The sequence below is a fragment of the Ascaphus truei genome, chromosome 8 (genome assembly GCF_040206685.1).
Source record: "Ascaphus truei isolate aAscTru1 chromosome 8, aAscTru1.hap1, whole genome shotgun sequence".
NCBI classification, from domain to species: Eukaryota; Metazoa; Chordata; class Amphibia; order Anura; family Ascaphidae; genus Ascaphus; species Ascaphus truei.
The window spans coordinates 73,052,961-73,069,146 of NC_134490.1; the positions used below are offsets into that span (position 1 = coordinate 73,052,961).

Genomic DNA, 16,186 nt, shown 5'->3' on the forward strand with positions numbered 1-16,186 from the left:
ACGGGCACACAATGCTGTATACCCGGTAACGGGCACACAATGCTGTATACCCGGTAACATGCACACAATGCTGTATACCCGGTAACGGGCACACAATTCCCTAATGAGGAGTTTTATAAGGGGAAAGGATGAACATGCACCACCACCACATCACTCACCCGTAGGGCGACACTTCTGTAACCCCAATAATATTGAGCACCATTAACGTAACCGTCACTGAGGGGAATTTCCGAACACAGAAGGGAAACATGGGAATGTAACTTATGTAGACTTGTGATACATTACATACAGGACCTAAGTGGAGTAGGATTCATGTGTCATTCTATATACATTCATTGTATCTTCCCTTTAATGCAACTGTGCTGTGTGCGGTTTTCCTGCTCTCGTATCCCAGACACCTCACACACTAATTCCTCAGCCATCTACATGGCGCTTTTGTCGTATTGCTGCCCCGTGTTCCCAGACATGCCACACCTCCATTCTAATTGCTGGCCCAGTTGTATTTGTATGTACCGTGTATCTATATAGCGCCCTCCGTGTACATAGCGCATCACAGCCGTAATACACGTGACCTAATATATATTATTAAAAGCACCAATAGGAAAAGGAGTCTCTGCCCCGAAGAGCTTACAATCTAAGTTTTTACATTGCGGAGTGACTTATTGTCCCCCACTAATTTACATCTGAATATCCCTTCCTTGCATAACCTGCACATGTTATTTGTGTTTATTTTGTAAATCCTCTGCCTGAAGAAGGGACGTTAGTTGTCCTGGAAGCTTGCACTCTATAACCACTAGTTGGCCATTCAAGGTATCACTTCTACCTTACGTTCTGTCTTCGCTACGGACTAACACGGTACCATTTCATCCTGTATCTAAGCCCAAAGGCAGAAGGCGGGATTAACTCCAGTCCTCAATAGCCCCCAACGGGTCAGGTTTTCAGGATATCCCTGCTTCAGCTCGTGGTTCAATTAGTCCCTGTGCTGAAGCTGGGATATCCTGAAAACCTGACCTGTTGATGGGGCTTGAGGACTGGAGGTGAGTTCCCCTGAGCTACACGATAAGACCCCCGGGAAGACTGAAGGCCCTTTTAATATGCGCCGCCTGGCGGAGAGGGGGGTATCCATAGAAACATTTATTACATAATGGGTTTTAATAAAGGAGGGAAGCATATTTCAGAGAGGTGTTGGAACAAGAGCTCGTGTGCTGAAGCAGGAGGTTCCGGGGGAATGTGAGGAAGGATTTCTTTACAGAAAGGGTGGTGGGTCAGTGGAATAGTCTCCCAGCAGAGGTGGTAGGGGCTAATACTGTAAGGGAAATCGGACATGCCTGGGATAGACGGGGGGATATTCTAAACGAGGAAGAAAGCCGGGGATCACATGGGGTCAAAGTTTTTACAGCTGATTGGAGAATGGCCAGACTAGGTGGTTCATGCAGGCACACAGCTCCGCCTCTGTACTGTGTCCCTGTTCCTAATTATTGCTGTGTCTCTTTCCTCGCTGCTTCTGTCACCTGGAATGTGGGACCATGTGGACTCTGCAGAGGAAGGTGAGACACTGTTTCTCTAATTGTGCGCCCTCTTTCTCTGCCCCCTGCGTGTGCGTCTCTCTCTTGCGTCTCCCTCTCTCTCTTGCGTCTCCCTCTCTCTTGCGTCTCCCTCTCGCCGCTGCATGCATTCGCTCTGTCTCCTCACTCTCGCGTCTCTCTCTGCAGTGACAGCCTCGTCTTTGAAAGAGCAAAGAAGTGAGGACCTGAAACCGACCAATGCCGCCTGTCCCTCCCTTTCCCCCACCCCTCCTCCCTGTCAGGGTGAGAGTCTGATACCCTGGTACCTGATGGGCGTGTGATCTCGGGCTGGGAGGTGAGATTCTCTCCCAGGGCAGAAGAAGGGGACACATTCATTCTGTGAGTCTGTGAACTTTATTATAAAAAACAACTTGTGAAACAAAATGGGTGCAGCTAATTTATTTCCCGAGACCGGAGAGTCTGGGAATGTTCCCTAAGTATCGGTCAGTGATCTATTCCCTATACAGTAGGTATAAAAGGTAGGTTAGAAGAAGCACACATAATAGACTAGGATAGAGTCCAAACAACTTCTATTTGTATTCAATATAGTTTGTGGGAATATGCTATAAAACCACCAAATATCTGTGAGATTGAGGAAGCTAAAATACTTTTGCAAATGGAGAAGGCATCAAAACTGGGTCATGTTTGCATAATGGGGGATTTTAATTATCCAGACCTAGACTGGGGCAATGAGATTAGCATTACAACAAAAGGAAACAGGTTTTTGGGGGTGCTTAAAGACAATTATTGAGGAACCAACCAGGAGAGGGGCAGTACAGGATTTGATCATATCAAACAATGTAGAAGTAATAACAAATATTGAAGTCCTGGAACATTTGGGTAACAGTGATCATAACATGGTCTCTTTTGAAATAAATGATCAAAAAACAGATTACTTGGGTTCAACAAAGACTTTAAACTTTAGAAAGGCAGATTTTAATCAACTGAGGGCTAATCAACAAGTAATACAATGGGATGTTTTTGCAGAGAAAAATGGTCAGTCTTTAAAACATTGTTAGAATAGCACACTTATCAGTGTATACCCTTGGGTAATAAGTATAAAAGAAATAAGTCAAAACCAATGTGGCTAAATAAACAGGTAGGGGAGGAAATGGACAAGAGGAGGAAGGCGTTTAGATTCTTTAAGTCAGAAGGGACAGAGACATCATATCAGAATTATAAGGAATGTAACAAAAATTGCAAAAGGGCAATCAAATTATCAAAAATGGATAATGAAAAAAGGATTGCAATAGAAAGTAAGGTCAACCCTAAAATGTTATTTAAGTACCTTTAATAACAAAAAAATTAGAAAAGAAAATATAGGACCCATTCAGTGTGAGATAGGTAGGCAGATTATTGGAGATAAGGAAAAAGCTGAGGTATTAAACCAATTCTTTGCCTCTGTGTTTACCAGGGAAGAATCAAGTTCAATAGTAGTGCCACAGGAGGAAGCCACAACCTCCATATTAATGAGCAATTGGTTAACTGGGGAAGAAGTTCATAAGCGAATAGAAAAAATGAAAGTTAATAAGGCACCTGGCCCCGATGGTATACATCCAAGAGTTCTCAAGGAGTTAAGCTCAGTAATAGCCAAACCATTATATTTAATTTCCACAGGCTCAGTACCACAAGATTGGCGTGAAGCAGATTTGGTGCCTATATTTAAAAAGGGAGCTAGATCACAACCGGGGAATTACAGACCTATAAGCCTGACTTCAATAGTGGGGAAACTACTTGAAGGTTTAATACGGGATAATATTCAGGAATACCTAATGGCAAACAAAGTTATTAGTAATAGTCAGCATGGATTTATGAAGGATAGTTTATGCCAAACTAACCTTATTTGTTTTTTTGAGGAGGTAAGTAGGAATTTAGAGGTTGGTGTACAAAATAAAGAATGTTGGTCTCAGTAATAATATATGCACCTGGATTGAAAACTGGTTAAAGGACAGACAGAGGGTTGTCATAAATGGAACTTTTTCAGGTTGGGCTAAAGTCGTGAGTGGAGTACCTCAAGGATCGGTACAGGGACCCCTGCTTTTTAACTTGTTTATTAATGACCTTGAGGTTGGCATCGAGAGCGTCTTTGCTGATTATACTAAATTGTGTAAGGTAATAGAATCAGAGCAGGATGTAATTTCTCTTCAGAAGGACTTGGAGAGACTGGAAACGTGGGCAGGTAAATGGCAAATGAGGTTTAATACAGATAAATGTAAGGTTATGCATTTGAGATGCAAGAATAAAAAGGCAAATTACAAATGAAATGGGGATAAATTGAGGGAATCCTTGATAGAGAAGGATTTAGGAGTGCTTGTAGACAGGCTTAGCAATAGTGCCCAATGTCATGCAGTAGCTGCAAAGGCAAACAAGATCTTATCTTGCATCAAACGGGCAATGGATGGAAGGGAAGTAAACATAATTATGCCCCTTTACAAAGCACACCTTTTACAAGCACACCTTGAATATGGAGTACAATTTTGGGCACCAATCCTAAGAAAAGACATTATGGAACTAGAGAGAGTGCAGAGAAGAGCCACCAAATTAATAAAGGGGATGGACAATCTAACTTATGAGGAGAGACTAGCTAAATTAGATTTATTTACATTAGAAAAGAGTCGTCTAAGAGGGGATATGATAACTATATACAAATATATTCAGGGACAATACAAGGAGCTTTCAAAAGAACGATTCATCCCACGGGCAGTACAAAGGACTCAGGGCCATCCCTTAAGGTTGGAGGAAAGGAAATTTCACCAGCAACAAAGGAAATGGTTCTTTACAGTAAGGGCAGTTAAAATGTGGAATTCATTACCCATGGAGACTGTGATGGCAGATACAATAGATTTGTTCAAAAAAAGGTTGGACATCTTTTTAGTTGGGAAAGGTATACAGGGATATACCAAATAAGTAAACATGGGAAGGATGTTGATCCAGGGATTAATCCGATTGCCAATTCTTGGAGTCAGGAAGGAATTTATTTTTCCCCTTATGAGATATCATTGGATGACGTGACACTGGGGTTTTTTTGTTTGCCTTCCACTGGGTCAACAAGTAAGTATAGATATATGATAAAGTATCTGTTGTCTAATTTAGCATAGGTTGAACTTGATGGACGTACATCTTTTTTCAACCTCATCAACTATGTAACACATCGGAGCCAGTGAGCACAGTGACGTTTCAGGACCTACTGTCCTTTCCTCAGACCAAACACCTTTTTCACTATACAGTAGGTATGCCTATGGGCATCAGGCAGTGATAGTGACACCTTGTGGTCACGGTGTGTATTAGACTATTACATTATCCCCGTTACACAATCTAGGTACAGTAAAAGAAAAGACACACAGCCTCCAGTTTGTGGTCACACTGTGACATGCATCATTTATTAAATGAGCTGTAATTAAGCACTTTAAGATAAAGAGCAGGGGGACGGGTTATAACAAAGTGTGACAGAAGCTGAAGAAATACTGCCCAGGTTCCACCAGCAGCGTGGCTGCACGGGGTGAGGTCTGCAAGGAAGGGAAAGGGAGAGAATAAGTGTGTGCGCAGCGCGCCATCCATCTGCATAGCGCGTCACAGCCGTCATAACAAGATGTAATACATTGTGGGAATAAGCGCTTGAAAACACCTGTAAACATTAGGAAAAAGAGTCCCTGGCCCGAAGAGCTTACAATCTAAGTGATAAGGGAGAGAACTTTCAGAGACAGGAGACGGGTGTTATGGTAAGTGTGTATAGTAGGGGTAAGTATATTGGAGCCACTGAGATGTTTTTTTAGAGGTGAGTTTTAAGACTGACCTATATTGAAGGGAATTTGCATTTGGGGGCACAAAGTGAGAGGGGTTTTAGGTGGGAAACGGCTTGAGGCACAAGTTCTATACGGAAGAAACCCGTGAGCCGGTGTATAGTGAGGAAATAGGACTGAGCTATAAGGAGGGGCAGTGGAGTGTATGGCCTTGGGGGAAAAAGACTTTTGAAGTAATACTGGACTTGATGGGAAGCAAAGAGATGGATTTCAGCCGGAGAGAAGCAGAGAGAGGGATTTCAGCCGGAGAGAAGCAGAGAGAGGGATTTCAGCCGGAGAGAGAAGCAGAGAGAGGGATTTCAGCCGGAGAGAAGCAGAGAGAGGGATTTCAGCCGGAGAGAAGCAGAGGGGGATTTCAGCCGGAGAGAAGCAAAGAGGGATTTCAGCCGGAGAGAAGCAAAGAGAGGGATTTCAGCCGGAGAGAGAAGCAGAGAGAGGGATTTCAGCCGGAGAGAAGCAGAGAGAGGGATTTCAGCCTGAGAGAAGCAAAGAGGGATTTCAGCCGGAGAGAAGCAGAGAGAGGAATTTCAGCCGAAGAGAGAAGCAGAGAGGGATTTCAGCCGGAGAGAAGCAGAGAGAGGGATTTCAGCCGGAGAGAAGCAGAGAGGGATTTCAGCCGGAGAGAAGCAAAGAGAGGGATTTCAGCCGGAGAGAAGCAGAGAGGGATTTCAGCCGGAGAGAAGCAGAGAGAGGGATTTCAGCCGGAGAGAAGCAGAGAGAGGGATTTCAGCCGGAGAGAAGCAGAGAGGGATTTCAGCCGGAGAGAAGCAAAGAGAGGGATTTCAGCCGGAGAGAAGCAAAGAGAGGGATTTCAGCCGGAGAGAAGCAGAGAGGGATTTCAGCCGGAGAGGAGCAGAGAGAGGGATTTCAGCCGGAGAGAAGCAGAGAGGGATTTCAGCCGGAGAGAAGCAAAGAGAGGGATTTCAGCCGGAGAGAAGCAGAGAGGGATTTCAGCCGGAAAGAAGCAGAGAGAGGGGTTTCAGTTGGAGAGAAGCAAAGAGAGGGATTTCAGCCGGAGAGAAGCAAAGAGGGATTTCAGCCGGAGAGAAGCAGAGACAGATTTAGGAGAGGAAAGTGATTCTAGCTGCAGCGTGTAGGAGGGATTGTAATGGAGAAAATTGTGAGGCCTGAAGGCCGGACACCAGAAGGTTACAATAGTCAAAACGGGAGTGGCTGAGGGCATGGGTTAGAGTGCAAGAAACGAGGAAGAGAAACTAAACACAGAAGAGAAAGGAAGAAAAAATAACATTTTAAGCAACAAAGTGTGAGAACCAAAGGGATAGAAAAAGGAGGTAAGAGCTCAGGGCGGGAGCTGGTAGTAAGTGACAGACGGGGGAGAGACTATAATGTGTATATATTTGACATGTCTTTATTCATGTTCTTATTTAGCACACGGTTCCTTATGTGTGCGTCGCGTTCATACATAAATTCTAAAGGAATTGGCTGCGTCTCTTATGATGATAAGAAGTTGATGGAGACACATGTCTGGCACACGCGTGCCTCACGCCTGCAATGTTTGTGCACAATGTTTGCATTTGTAAGCCAACAGCATCCAAACCCGGTCTCTAGCTACAGCACCCAGTTATTATTCTCCCTTAATGCAGATTTAACCCCAACCCCCCATATCCTCAACCGCACACGCAGTTTGGGGGGGGGGGGGGTGCATGACGGCAGCTCTCACCTTGCAATCACTTTTTCTTGATGGATGATCTCGGTTTCTCGCGCTCAGAGGATGTTTTCTTGTTCACTTTCTCTTTCTTTCCTTTCCCGGTGTCCAGATTTTCATATATCGTCCCTTCGTTTGGAGGCCTGCGAGACAACGGGAACATATGAGACGTCCTTAACCGCCAGGGTAGAACAGGCGTACACACGGCCCCTAACCGCCAGACAGGCAAGAACAGGCGTACACACTGCCAGACAGGCAAGAACAGGCGTACACACTGCCAGACAGACAAGAACAGGCGTACACACTGCCAGACAGACAAGAACAGGCGTACACACGGCCCCTAACCGCCAGACAGGCAAGAACAGGCGTACATACTGCCAGACAGACAAGAACAGGCGTGCACACGGCCCCTAACCGCCAGACAGGCAAGAACAGGTGTACACACGGCCCCTAACCGCCAGACAGGCAAGAACAGGCGTACACACTGCCAGACAGGCAAGAACAGGCGTACACACTGCCAGACAGACAAGAACAGGCGTACACACTGCCAGACAGGCAAGAACAGGTGTACACACGGCCCCTAACCGCCAGACAGGCAAGAACAGGCGTACACACTGCCAGACAGGCAAGAACAGGCGTACACACTGCCAGACAGACAAGAACAGGCGTACACACTGCCAGACAGACAAGAACAGGCGTACACACGGCCCCTAACCGCCAGACAGGCAAGAACAGGCGTACATACTGCCAGACAGACAAGAACAGGCGTGCACACGGCCCCTAACCGCCAGACAGGCAAGAACAGGTGTACACACGGCCCCTAACCGCCAGACAGGCAAGAACAGGCGTACACACTGCCAGACAGGCAAGAACAGGTGTACACACGGCCCCTAACCGCCAGACAGGCAAGAACAGGTGTACACACGGCCCCTAACCGCCAGACAGGCAAGAATAGGCGTACACACTGCCAGACAGGCAAGAACAGGCGTACACACTCCCAGACAGACAAGAACAGGCGTACACACTGCCAGACAGACAAGAACAGGCGTACACACGGCCCCTAACCGCCAGACAGGCAAGAACAGGCGTACATACTGCCAGACAGACAAGAACAGGCGTGCACACGGCCCCTAACCGCCAGACAGGCAAGAACAGGTGTACACACGGCCCCTAACCGCCAGACAGGCAAGAACAGGCGTACACACTGCCAGACAGGCAAGAACAGGTGTACACACGGCCCCTAACCGCCAGACAGGCAAGAACAGGTGTACACACGGCCCCTAACCGCCAGACAGGCAAGAACAGGCGTACACACTGCCAGACAGGCAAGAACAGGCGTACACACTGCCAGACAGGCAAGAACAGGCGTACACACTGCCAGACAGGCAAGAACAGGCGTACACACTGCCAGACAGACAAGAACAGGCGTACACACTGCCAGACAGACAAGAGCAGGCATACACACGGCCCCTAACCGCCAGACAGGCAAGAACAGGCGTACACACTGCCAGACAGGCAAGAACAGGTGTACACACGGCCCCTAACCGCCAGGCAGGCAAGAACAGGCGTACACACTGCCAGACAGGCAAGAACAGGCGTACACACTGCCAGACAGACAAGAACAGGCGTACACACGGCCCCTAACCGCCAGACAGGCAAGAACAGGCGTACATACTGCCAGACAGACAAGAACAGGCGTGCACACGGCCCCTAACCGCCAGACAGGCAAGAACAGGTGTACACACGGCCCCTAACCGCCAGACAGGCAAGAACAGGCGTACACACTGCCAGACAGGCAAGAACAGGTGTACACACGGCCCCTAACCGCCAGACAGGCAAGAACAGGTGTACACACGGCCCCTAACCGCCAGACAGGCAAGAACAGGCGTACACACTGCCAGACAGGCAAGAACAGGCGTACACACTGCCAGACAGACAAGAACAGGCGTACACACTGCCAGACAGACAAGAACAGGCGTACACACGGCCCCTAACCGCCAGACAGGCAAGAACAGGCGTACATACTGCCAGACAGACAAGAACAGGCGTGCACACGGCCCCTAACCGCCAGACAGGCAAGAACAGGTGTACACACGGCCCCTAACCGCCAGACAGGCAAGAACAGGCGTACACACTGCCAGACAGGCAAGAACAGGTGTACACACGGCCCCTAACCGCCAGACAGGCAAGAACAGGTGTACACACGGCCCCTAACCGCCAGACAGGCAAGAACAGGCGTACACACTGCCAGACAGGCAAGAACAGGTGTACACACGGCCCCTAACCGCCAGACAGGCAAGAACAGGTGTACACACGGCCCCTAACCGCCAGACAGGCAAGAACAGGCGTACACACTGCCAGACAGGCAAGAACAGGCGTACACACTGCCAGACAGGCAAGAACAGGCGTACACACTGCCAGACAGACAAGAACAGGCGTACACACTGCCAGACAGACAAGAGCAGGCATACACACGGCCCCTAACCGCCAGACAGGCAAGAACAGGCGTACACACTGCCAGACAGGCAAGAACAGGTGTACACACGGCCCCTAACCGCCAGGCAGGCAAGAACAGGCGTACACACTGCCAGACAGGCAAGAACAGGCGTACACACTGCCAGACAGGCAAGAACAGGCGTACACACTGCCAGACAGACAAGAACAGGCGTACACACAGCCCCTAACCGCCAGACAGGCAAGAACAGGCGTACACACGGCCCCTAACCGCCAGACAGGCAAGAACAGGCGTACACACTGCCAGACAGGCAAGAACAGGTGTACACACTTCCATACAGACAAGAACAGGTGTACACACGGCCCCTAACCGCCAGACAGGCAAGAACAGGTGTACACACGGCCCCTAACCGCCAGACAGGCAAGAACAAGTGTACACACGGCCCCTAACCGCCAGACAGGCAAGAAAAGGTGTACACACTGCCAGACAGACAAGAACAGGCGTACACACTGCCAGACAGACAAGAACAGGCGTACACATGGCCCCTAACCGCCAACCAGGCAAGAACAGGCGTACACACTGCCAGACAGACAAGAACAGGCGTGCACACTGCCAGACAGACAAGAACAGGCGTACACATGGCCCCTAACCGCCAACCAGGCAAGAACAGGCGTACACACTGCCAGACAGGCAAGAACAGGCGTACACACCGCCCCTAACCGCCAGACAGGCAAGAACAGGTGTACACACTGCCAGACAGACAAGAACAGGCGTGCACACGGCCATACAGACAAGAACAGGCGTACACACGGCCCCTAACCGCCAGACAGGCAAGAACAGGCGTACACATGGCCCCTAACCGCCAGACAGGCAAGAACAGGCGTACACACGGCCCCTAACCACCAGACAGGCAAGAACAGGCGTACACGCGGCCCCTAACCGCCAGACAGGCAAGAACAGGTGTACACGCGGCCCCTAACCGCCAGACAGGCAAGAACAGGTGTACACGCGGCCCCTAACCGCCAGACAGGCAAGAACAGTTATACACACACGGCCCCTATGCCCCAGAACAGGCATACACACAGCCCCAGGACAGGCAAGAACAGGCGTACACACAGCCCCAGGACAGGCAGGAACAGGCGTACACACAGCCCCAGGACCGGCAAGAACAGGCGTACACACAGCCCCAGGACAGGCAGGAACAGGTGTATACACAGCCCCAGGACAGGCAAGAACAGGCGTACACGCAGCCCCAGGACAGGCAAGAACAGGCGTACACACAGCCCCCAAGTCCCAGACAGGCAAGAACAGGTGTATATACAGTATGGCCAATGCTGGGTGCTCTTGTTAGAAGTCTTCTAGGAAAACTCAGGTCAAGTTAAAGGAATTGAAATCGTCTCTGATGGACAGAGGGGGTTAGTCATTAAACTGTGATAGAACGGGGCACTATCCCACAGAAACTCCTGTTGACTTCAAGGGTGCCCCCATTAGCACTATTGCAGTTTAATTAATATGAGATAGAGGGAGGGAGATGGAGAGAGAGAGATGGAGGGAGGGAGATGGGGAGAGAGAGATGGAGAGAGAGAGAGAGAGAGAGATGGAGGGAGGGAGACGAACAGACACATTGGGCTTTATTTAGACTTTTTATGTAGTTGCAGAAATATCGTTGTTGGAGACGGCCATCGCTATTTCAGGACGTTACCCCCAATTTTGCGTAAGGCGCAACAGGGTCACAAACGACCGTTCTTAATGAAGCCTTAGATTGGCGCCATTTTGCTCTGTGTGATTTGAAAGCCTTGCGCAGTCGTACGTATGTGCGATTGTGCCGAGTAATGACAGGGAATGAGAACACGCCCAGAAAGTGTGACGTTTGGGGGCGGCCTGTGACGTTTGGGGGGGCCTGTGACGTTTGGGGGGGCCTGTGACGTTTGGGGGGTGGGGGGAGGCCTCCCTTCAGTCTGCAGAGCAGAAGCGAGATCTGCAACCTCAATGCGGCGGAGACGGAAAATGACAGGCGTAACGGCGCGGACATCGGTGCTAAGGATTTATTCTTCTAGGGCAGGGGCGGCCAACTCCTGTGCTCAAGGGCCACCAACAGGTCAGGTTTTCAGGATATCCCTGCTTCAGCGCAGGTGGCTATATCTGAGCCACTTGTGCTGAAGCAGGAATATCTGTTGGTGGCCCTTGAGCACAGGAGTTGGTTCCTGTTCTGCAGGGTTGTCTGCTTTTTTGCTCCCTGAAGCGCCGGGTAGCGCCGGGAAGCGCCGGCGTACGGACAAAGCGGCAGTTGCGGCCATAGCTTCCAATACAACACTTTGCACATGCGGCGTTCTTAGTGAAGCAAACGTTGCACCTGTTCCCTGTTGGCGCGCAATTAAAGCTGCAGCCCCGCTAGCGCTGACCGCGCTCGTGCTTGAGCGGTGACGTCACCAGCTCTCCAACCCTGAGCGCCGGGTGTCCCAGCTATTTCTGAAGCGCGCGTGGGGGGGGGGCATTGCGGGCAAATTGGGCACGCTGGAAAGTTACATTATTTTTGTATACCCAAGCGTGTGTGCCCAGCGTGTGTGCCCAGCGTGTGCCCAGCGTGTGTGTGCCCAGCGCGTGTGCCCAGCGTGTGTGTGCACGCACGTGTGTGCCCAGCGCGTGTGCCCAGCGCGTGTGCCCAGCGTGTGTTTGCCCAGCATGTTTGTGCCCAGCGGGTGTGTGCCCAGCGCGTGTGTGCCCAGCGCGTGTGTGCCCAGCGCGTGTGCCCAGCGCGTGTGTGCCCAGCGCGTGTGTGCCCAGCGCGTGTGTGCCCAGCGCGTGTGTGCCCAGCGCGTGTGCCCAGCGCGTGTGCCCAGCGCGTGTGTGCCCAGCGCGTGTGTGCCCAGCGTGTGTGCCCGCGTGTGCACAGCGTGAGCGTGCATGTGATGATGCACATTAGGTAAGCGCGCTCAGCGCCAGCGGGGACTCGGCCTTAGAAGGGCTCTTAAGCACAGCTGCTATGCCAGCGCTGTATTGGCTGGTAACGTAAGACAGGTGCAGCTTAATGTCCGTATATGCACATTGAGCCCATTTAAATACATTAATCACAGCTGCGCCTCCACCTGTCGAGTCATTATGTAAATGTGCCCCACAATCGGGGACTCGTCCTGACGAGGCACAATCCCGCCATTCAGCGCCTGCGCAGTGAGTTTGTGTTACAGCTCCACTGACATTAGCCAACTGTAAACCAGGCCCAGTGCCGGACACAGGCCCCGGGTCTCACTTTGAGAGGCTTCCGGACACTTTCTTCTTGGAGGCCGAGAGTCCAAGGTTCCCGTACTCGGATTCGGTCGCCTTTGTGCTCTGCAAGGGAAGAGTTGGAAGGGCTCGAGTGCTGTAGTGTGATCGCAGGTTCCCACACTATCCTCACACTCCCCACCGTGACCAACGCCTCCTTTATTACTGCTCACCCTGCTCATTACTGTGTCACCCGCCTCTCTCCCCCAGTAATCCCTTTATTACTGCTCACTGTGTCACCCACCTCTCTCCCCCAGTAATCCCTTTATTACTGCTCACTGTGTCACCCGCCTCTCTCTCCCCCAGTAATCCCTTTATTACTGCTCACTGTGTCACCCGCCTCTCTCCCCCAGTAATCCCTTTATTACTGCTCACTGTGTCACCCACCTCTCTCCCCCAGTAATCCCTTTATTACTGCTCACTGTGTCACCCACCTCTCTCCCCCAGTAATCCCTTTATTACTGCTCACTGTGTCACCCGCCTCTCTCTCCCCCAGTAATCCCTTTATTACTGCTCACTGTGTCACCCACCTCTCTCCCCCAGTAATCCCTTTATTACTGCTCACTGTGTCACCCGCCTCTCTCCCCCAGTAATCCCTTTATTACTGCTCACTGTGTCACCCACCTCTCTCCCCCAGTAATCCCTTTATTACTGCTCACTGTGTCACCCGCCTCTCTCTCCCCCAGTAATCCCTTAATTACTGCTCACTGTGTCACCCGCCTCTCTCCCCCAGTAATCCCTTTATTACTGCTCACTGTGTCACCCGCCTCTCTCCCCCAGTAATCCCTTTATTACTGCTCACTGTGTCACCCACCTCTCTCTCCCCCAGTAATCCCTTTATTACTGCTCACTGTCTCACCCGCCTCTCTCCCCCAGTAATCCCTTTATTACTGCTCACTGTGTCACCCGCCTCTCTCCCCCAGTAATCCCTTTATTACTGCTCACTGTGTCACCCGCCTCTCTCTCCCCCAGTAATCCCTTTATTACTGCTCACTGTCTCACCCGCCTCTCTCTCCCCCAGTAATCCCTTTATTACTGCTCACTGTGTCACCCGCCTCTCTCCCCCAGTAATCCCTTTATTACTGCTCACTGTCTCACCCGCCTCTCTCCCCCAGTAATCCCTTTATTACTGCTCACTGTGTCACCCGCCTCTCTCTCCCCCAGTAATCCCTTTATTACTGCTCACTGTGTCACCCGCCTCTCTCCCCCAGTAATCCCTTTATTACTGCTCACTGTGTCACCCACCTCTCTCCCCCAGTAATCCCTTTATTACTGCTCACTGTGTCACCCACCTCTCTCCCCCAGTAATCCCTTTATTACTGCTCACTGTGTCACCCGCCTCTCTCTCCCCCAGTAATCCCTTTATTACTGCTCACTGTGTCACCCACCTCTCTCCCCCAGTAATCCCTTTATTACTGCTCACTGTGTCACCCGCCTCTCTCCCCCAGTAATCCCTTTATTACTGCTCACTGTGTCACCCACCTCTCTCCCCCAGTAATCCCTTTATTACTGCTCACTGTGTCACCCGCCTCTCTCTCCCCCAGTAATCCCTTAATTACTGCTCACTGTGTCACCCGCCTCTCTCCCCCAGTAATCCCTTTATTACTGCTCACTGTGTCACCCGCCTCTCTCCCCCAGTAATCCCTTTATTACTGCTCACTGTGTCACCCACCTCTCTCTCCCCCAGTAATCCCTTTATTACTGCTCACTGTCTCACCCGCCTCTCTCCCCCAGTAATCCCTTTATTACTGCTCACTGTGTCACCCGCCTCTCTCCCCCAGTAATCCCTTTATTACTGCTCACTGTGTCACCCGCCTCTCTCTCCCCCAGTAATCCCTTTATTACTGCTCACTGTCTCACCCGCCTCTCTCTCCCCCAGTAATCCCTTTATTACTGCTCACTGTGTCACCCGCCTCTCTCCCCCAGTAATCCCTTTATTACTGCTCACTGTCTCACCCGCCTCTCTCCCCCAGTAATCCCTTTATTACTGCTCACTGTGTCACCCGCCTCTCTCCCCCAGTAATCCCTTTATTACTGCTCACTGTGCCACCCGCCTCTCTCCCCCAGTAATCCCTTTATTACTGCTCACTGTGTCACCCGCCTCTCTCCCCCAGTAATCCCTTTATTACTGCTCACTGTGTCACCCGCCTCTCTCTCCCCCAGTAATCCCTTTATTACTGCTCACTGTGTCACCCGCCTCTCTCCCCCAGTAATCCCTTTATTACTGCTCACTGTGTCACCCGCCTCTCTCCCCCAGTAATCCCTTTATTACTGCTCACTGTGTCACCCGCCTCTCTCTCCCCCAGTAATCCCTTTATTACTGCTCACTGTGTCACAAGCCTCTCTCCCCCAGTAATCCCTTTATTACTGCTCACTGTGTCACCCGCCTCTCCCCCAGTAATCCCTTTATTACTGCTCACTGTGTCACCCGCCTCTCTCTCCCCCAGTAATCCCTTTATTACTGCTCACTGTCTCACCCGCCTCTCTCTCCCCCAGTAATCCCTTTATTACTGCTCACTGTGTCACCCGCCTCTCTCCCCCAGTAATCCCTTTATTACTGCTCACTGTGTCACCCGCCTCTCTCCCCCAGTAATCCCTTTATTACTGCTCACTGTCTCACCCGCCTCTCTCTCCCCCAGTAATCCCTTTATTACTGCTCACTGTGTCACCCGCCTCTCTCCCCCAGTAATCCCTTTATTACTGCTCACTGTCTCACCCACCTCTCTCCCCCGGTAATCCCTTTATTACTGCTCACTGTCTCACCCGCCTCTCCCCCAGTAATCCCTTTATTACTGCTCACTGTCTCACCCGCCTCTCCCCCAGTAATCCCTTTATTACTGCTCACTGTCTCACCCGCCTCTCTCTCCCCCAGTAATCCCTTTATTACTGCTCACTGTCTCACCCGCCTCTCTCTCCCAGTAATCCCTTTATAACTGCTCACTGTCTCACCCGCCTCTCTCTCCCCCAGTAATCCCTTTATTACTGCTCACTGTGTCACCCACCTCTCTCCCCCAGTAATCCCTTTATTACTGCTCACTGTGTCACCCGCCTCTCTCTCCCCCAGTAATCCCTTTATTACTGCTCACTGTCTCACCCACCTCTCTCTCCCCCAGTAATCCCTTTATTACTGCTCACTGTCTCACCCGCCTCTCCCCCAGTAATCCCTTTATTACTGCTCACTGTGTCACCCGCCTCTCTCCCCCAGTAATCCCTTTATTACTGCTCACTGTCTCACCCACCTCTCTCTCCCCCAGTAATCCCTTTATTACTGCTCACTGTCTCACCCACCTCTCTCTCCCCCAGTAATCCCTTTATTACTGCTCACTGTCTCACCCACCTCTCTCTCCCCCAGTAATCCCTTTATTACTGCTCACTGTCTCACCCGCCTCTCTCTCCCCCGGTAATCCCTTTATTACTGCTCACTGTCTCACCCGCCTCT

General features: G+C 50.7%; 1 protein-coding gene across 2 annotated transcripts in view; it reads right to left on the reverse strand.

Annotated features, from left to right (window-relative positions):
* Positions 1-4,916: 4,916 nt before the first annotated feature.
* Positions 4,917-16,186, reverse strand: part of PTPN6 (protein tyrosine phosphatase non-receptor type 6) — an 80,820-nt gene continuing 69,550 nt past the window's right edge. For both annotated transcript variants that reach the window (XM_075612646.1, XM_075612647.1), the window contains exons 14-16: positions 12,734-12,813; positions 7,047-7,174; positions 4,917-5,071 (exon numbers count right to left, since the gene is read on the reverse strand). In XM_075612646.1, the coding sequence (XP_075468761.1) occupies positions 7,054-7,174; positions 12,734-12,813 (201 nt within the window). In that variant the 3' untranslated portion in view covers positions 4,917-5,071; positions 7,047-7,053. The remainder of the gene's footprint in view (positions 5,072-7,046; positions 7,175-12,733; positions 12,814-16,186) is intronic.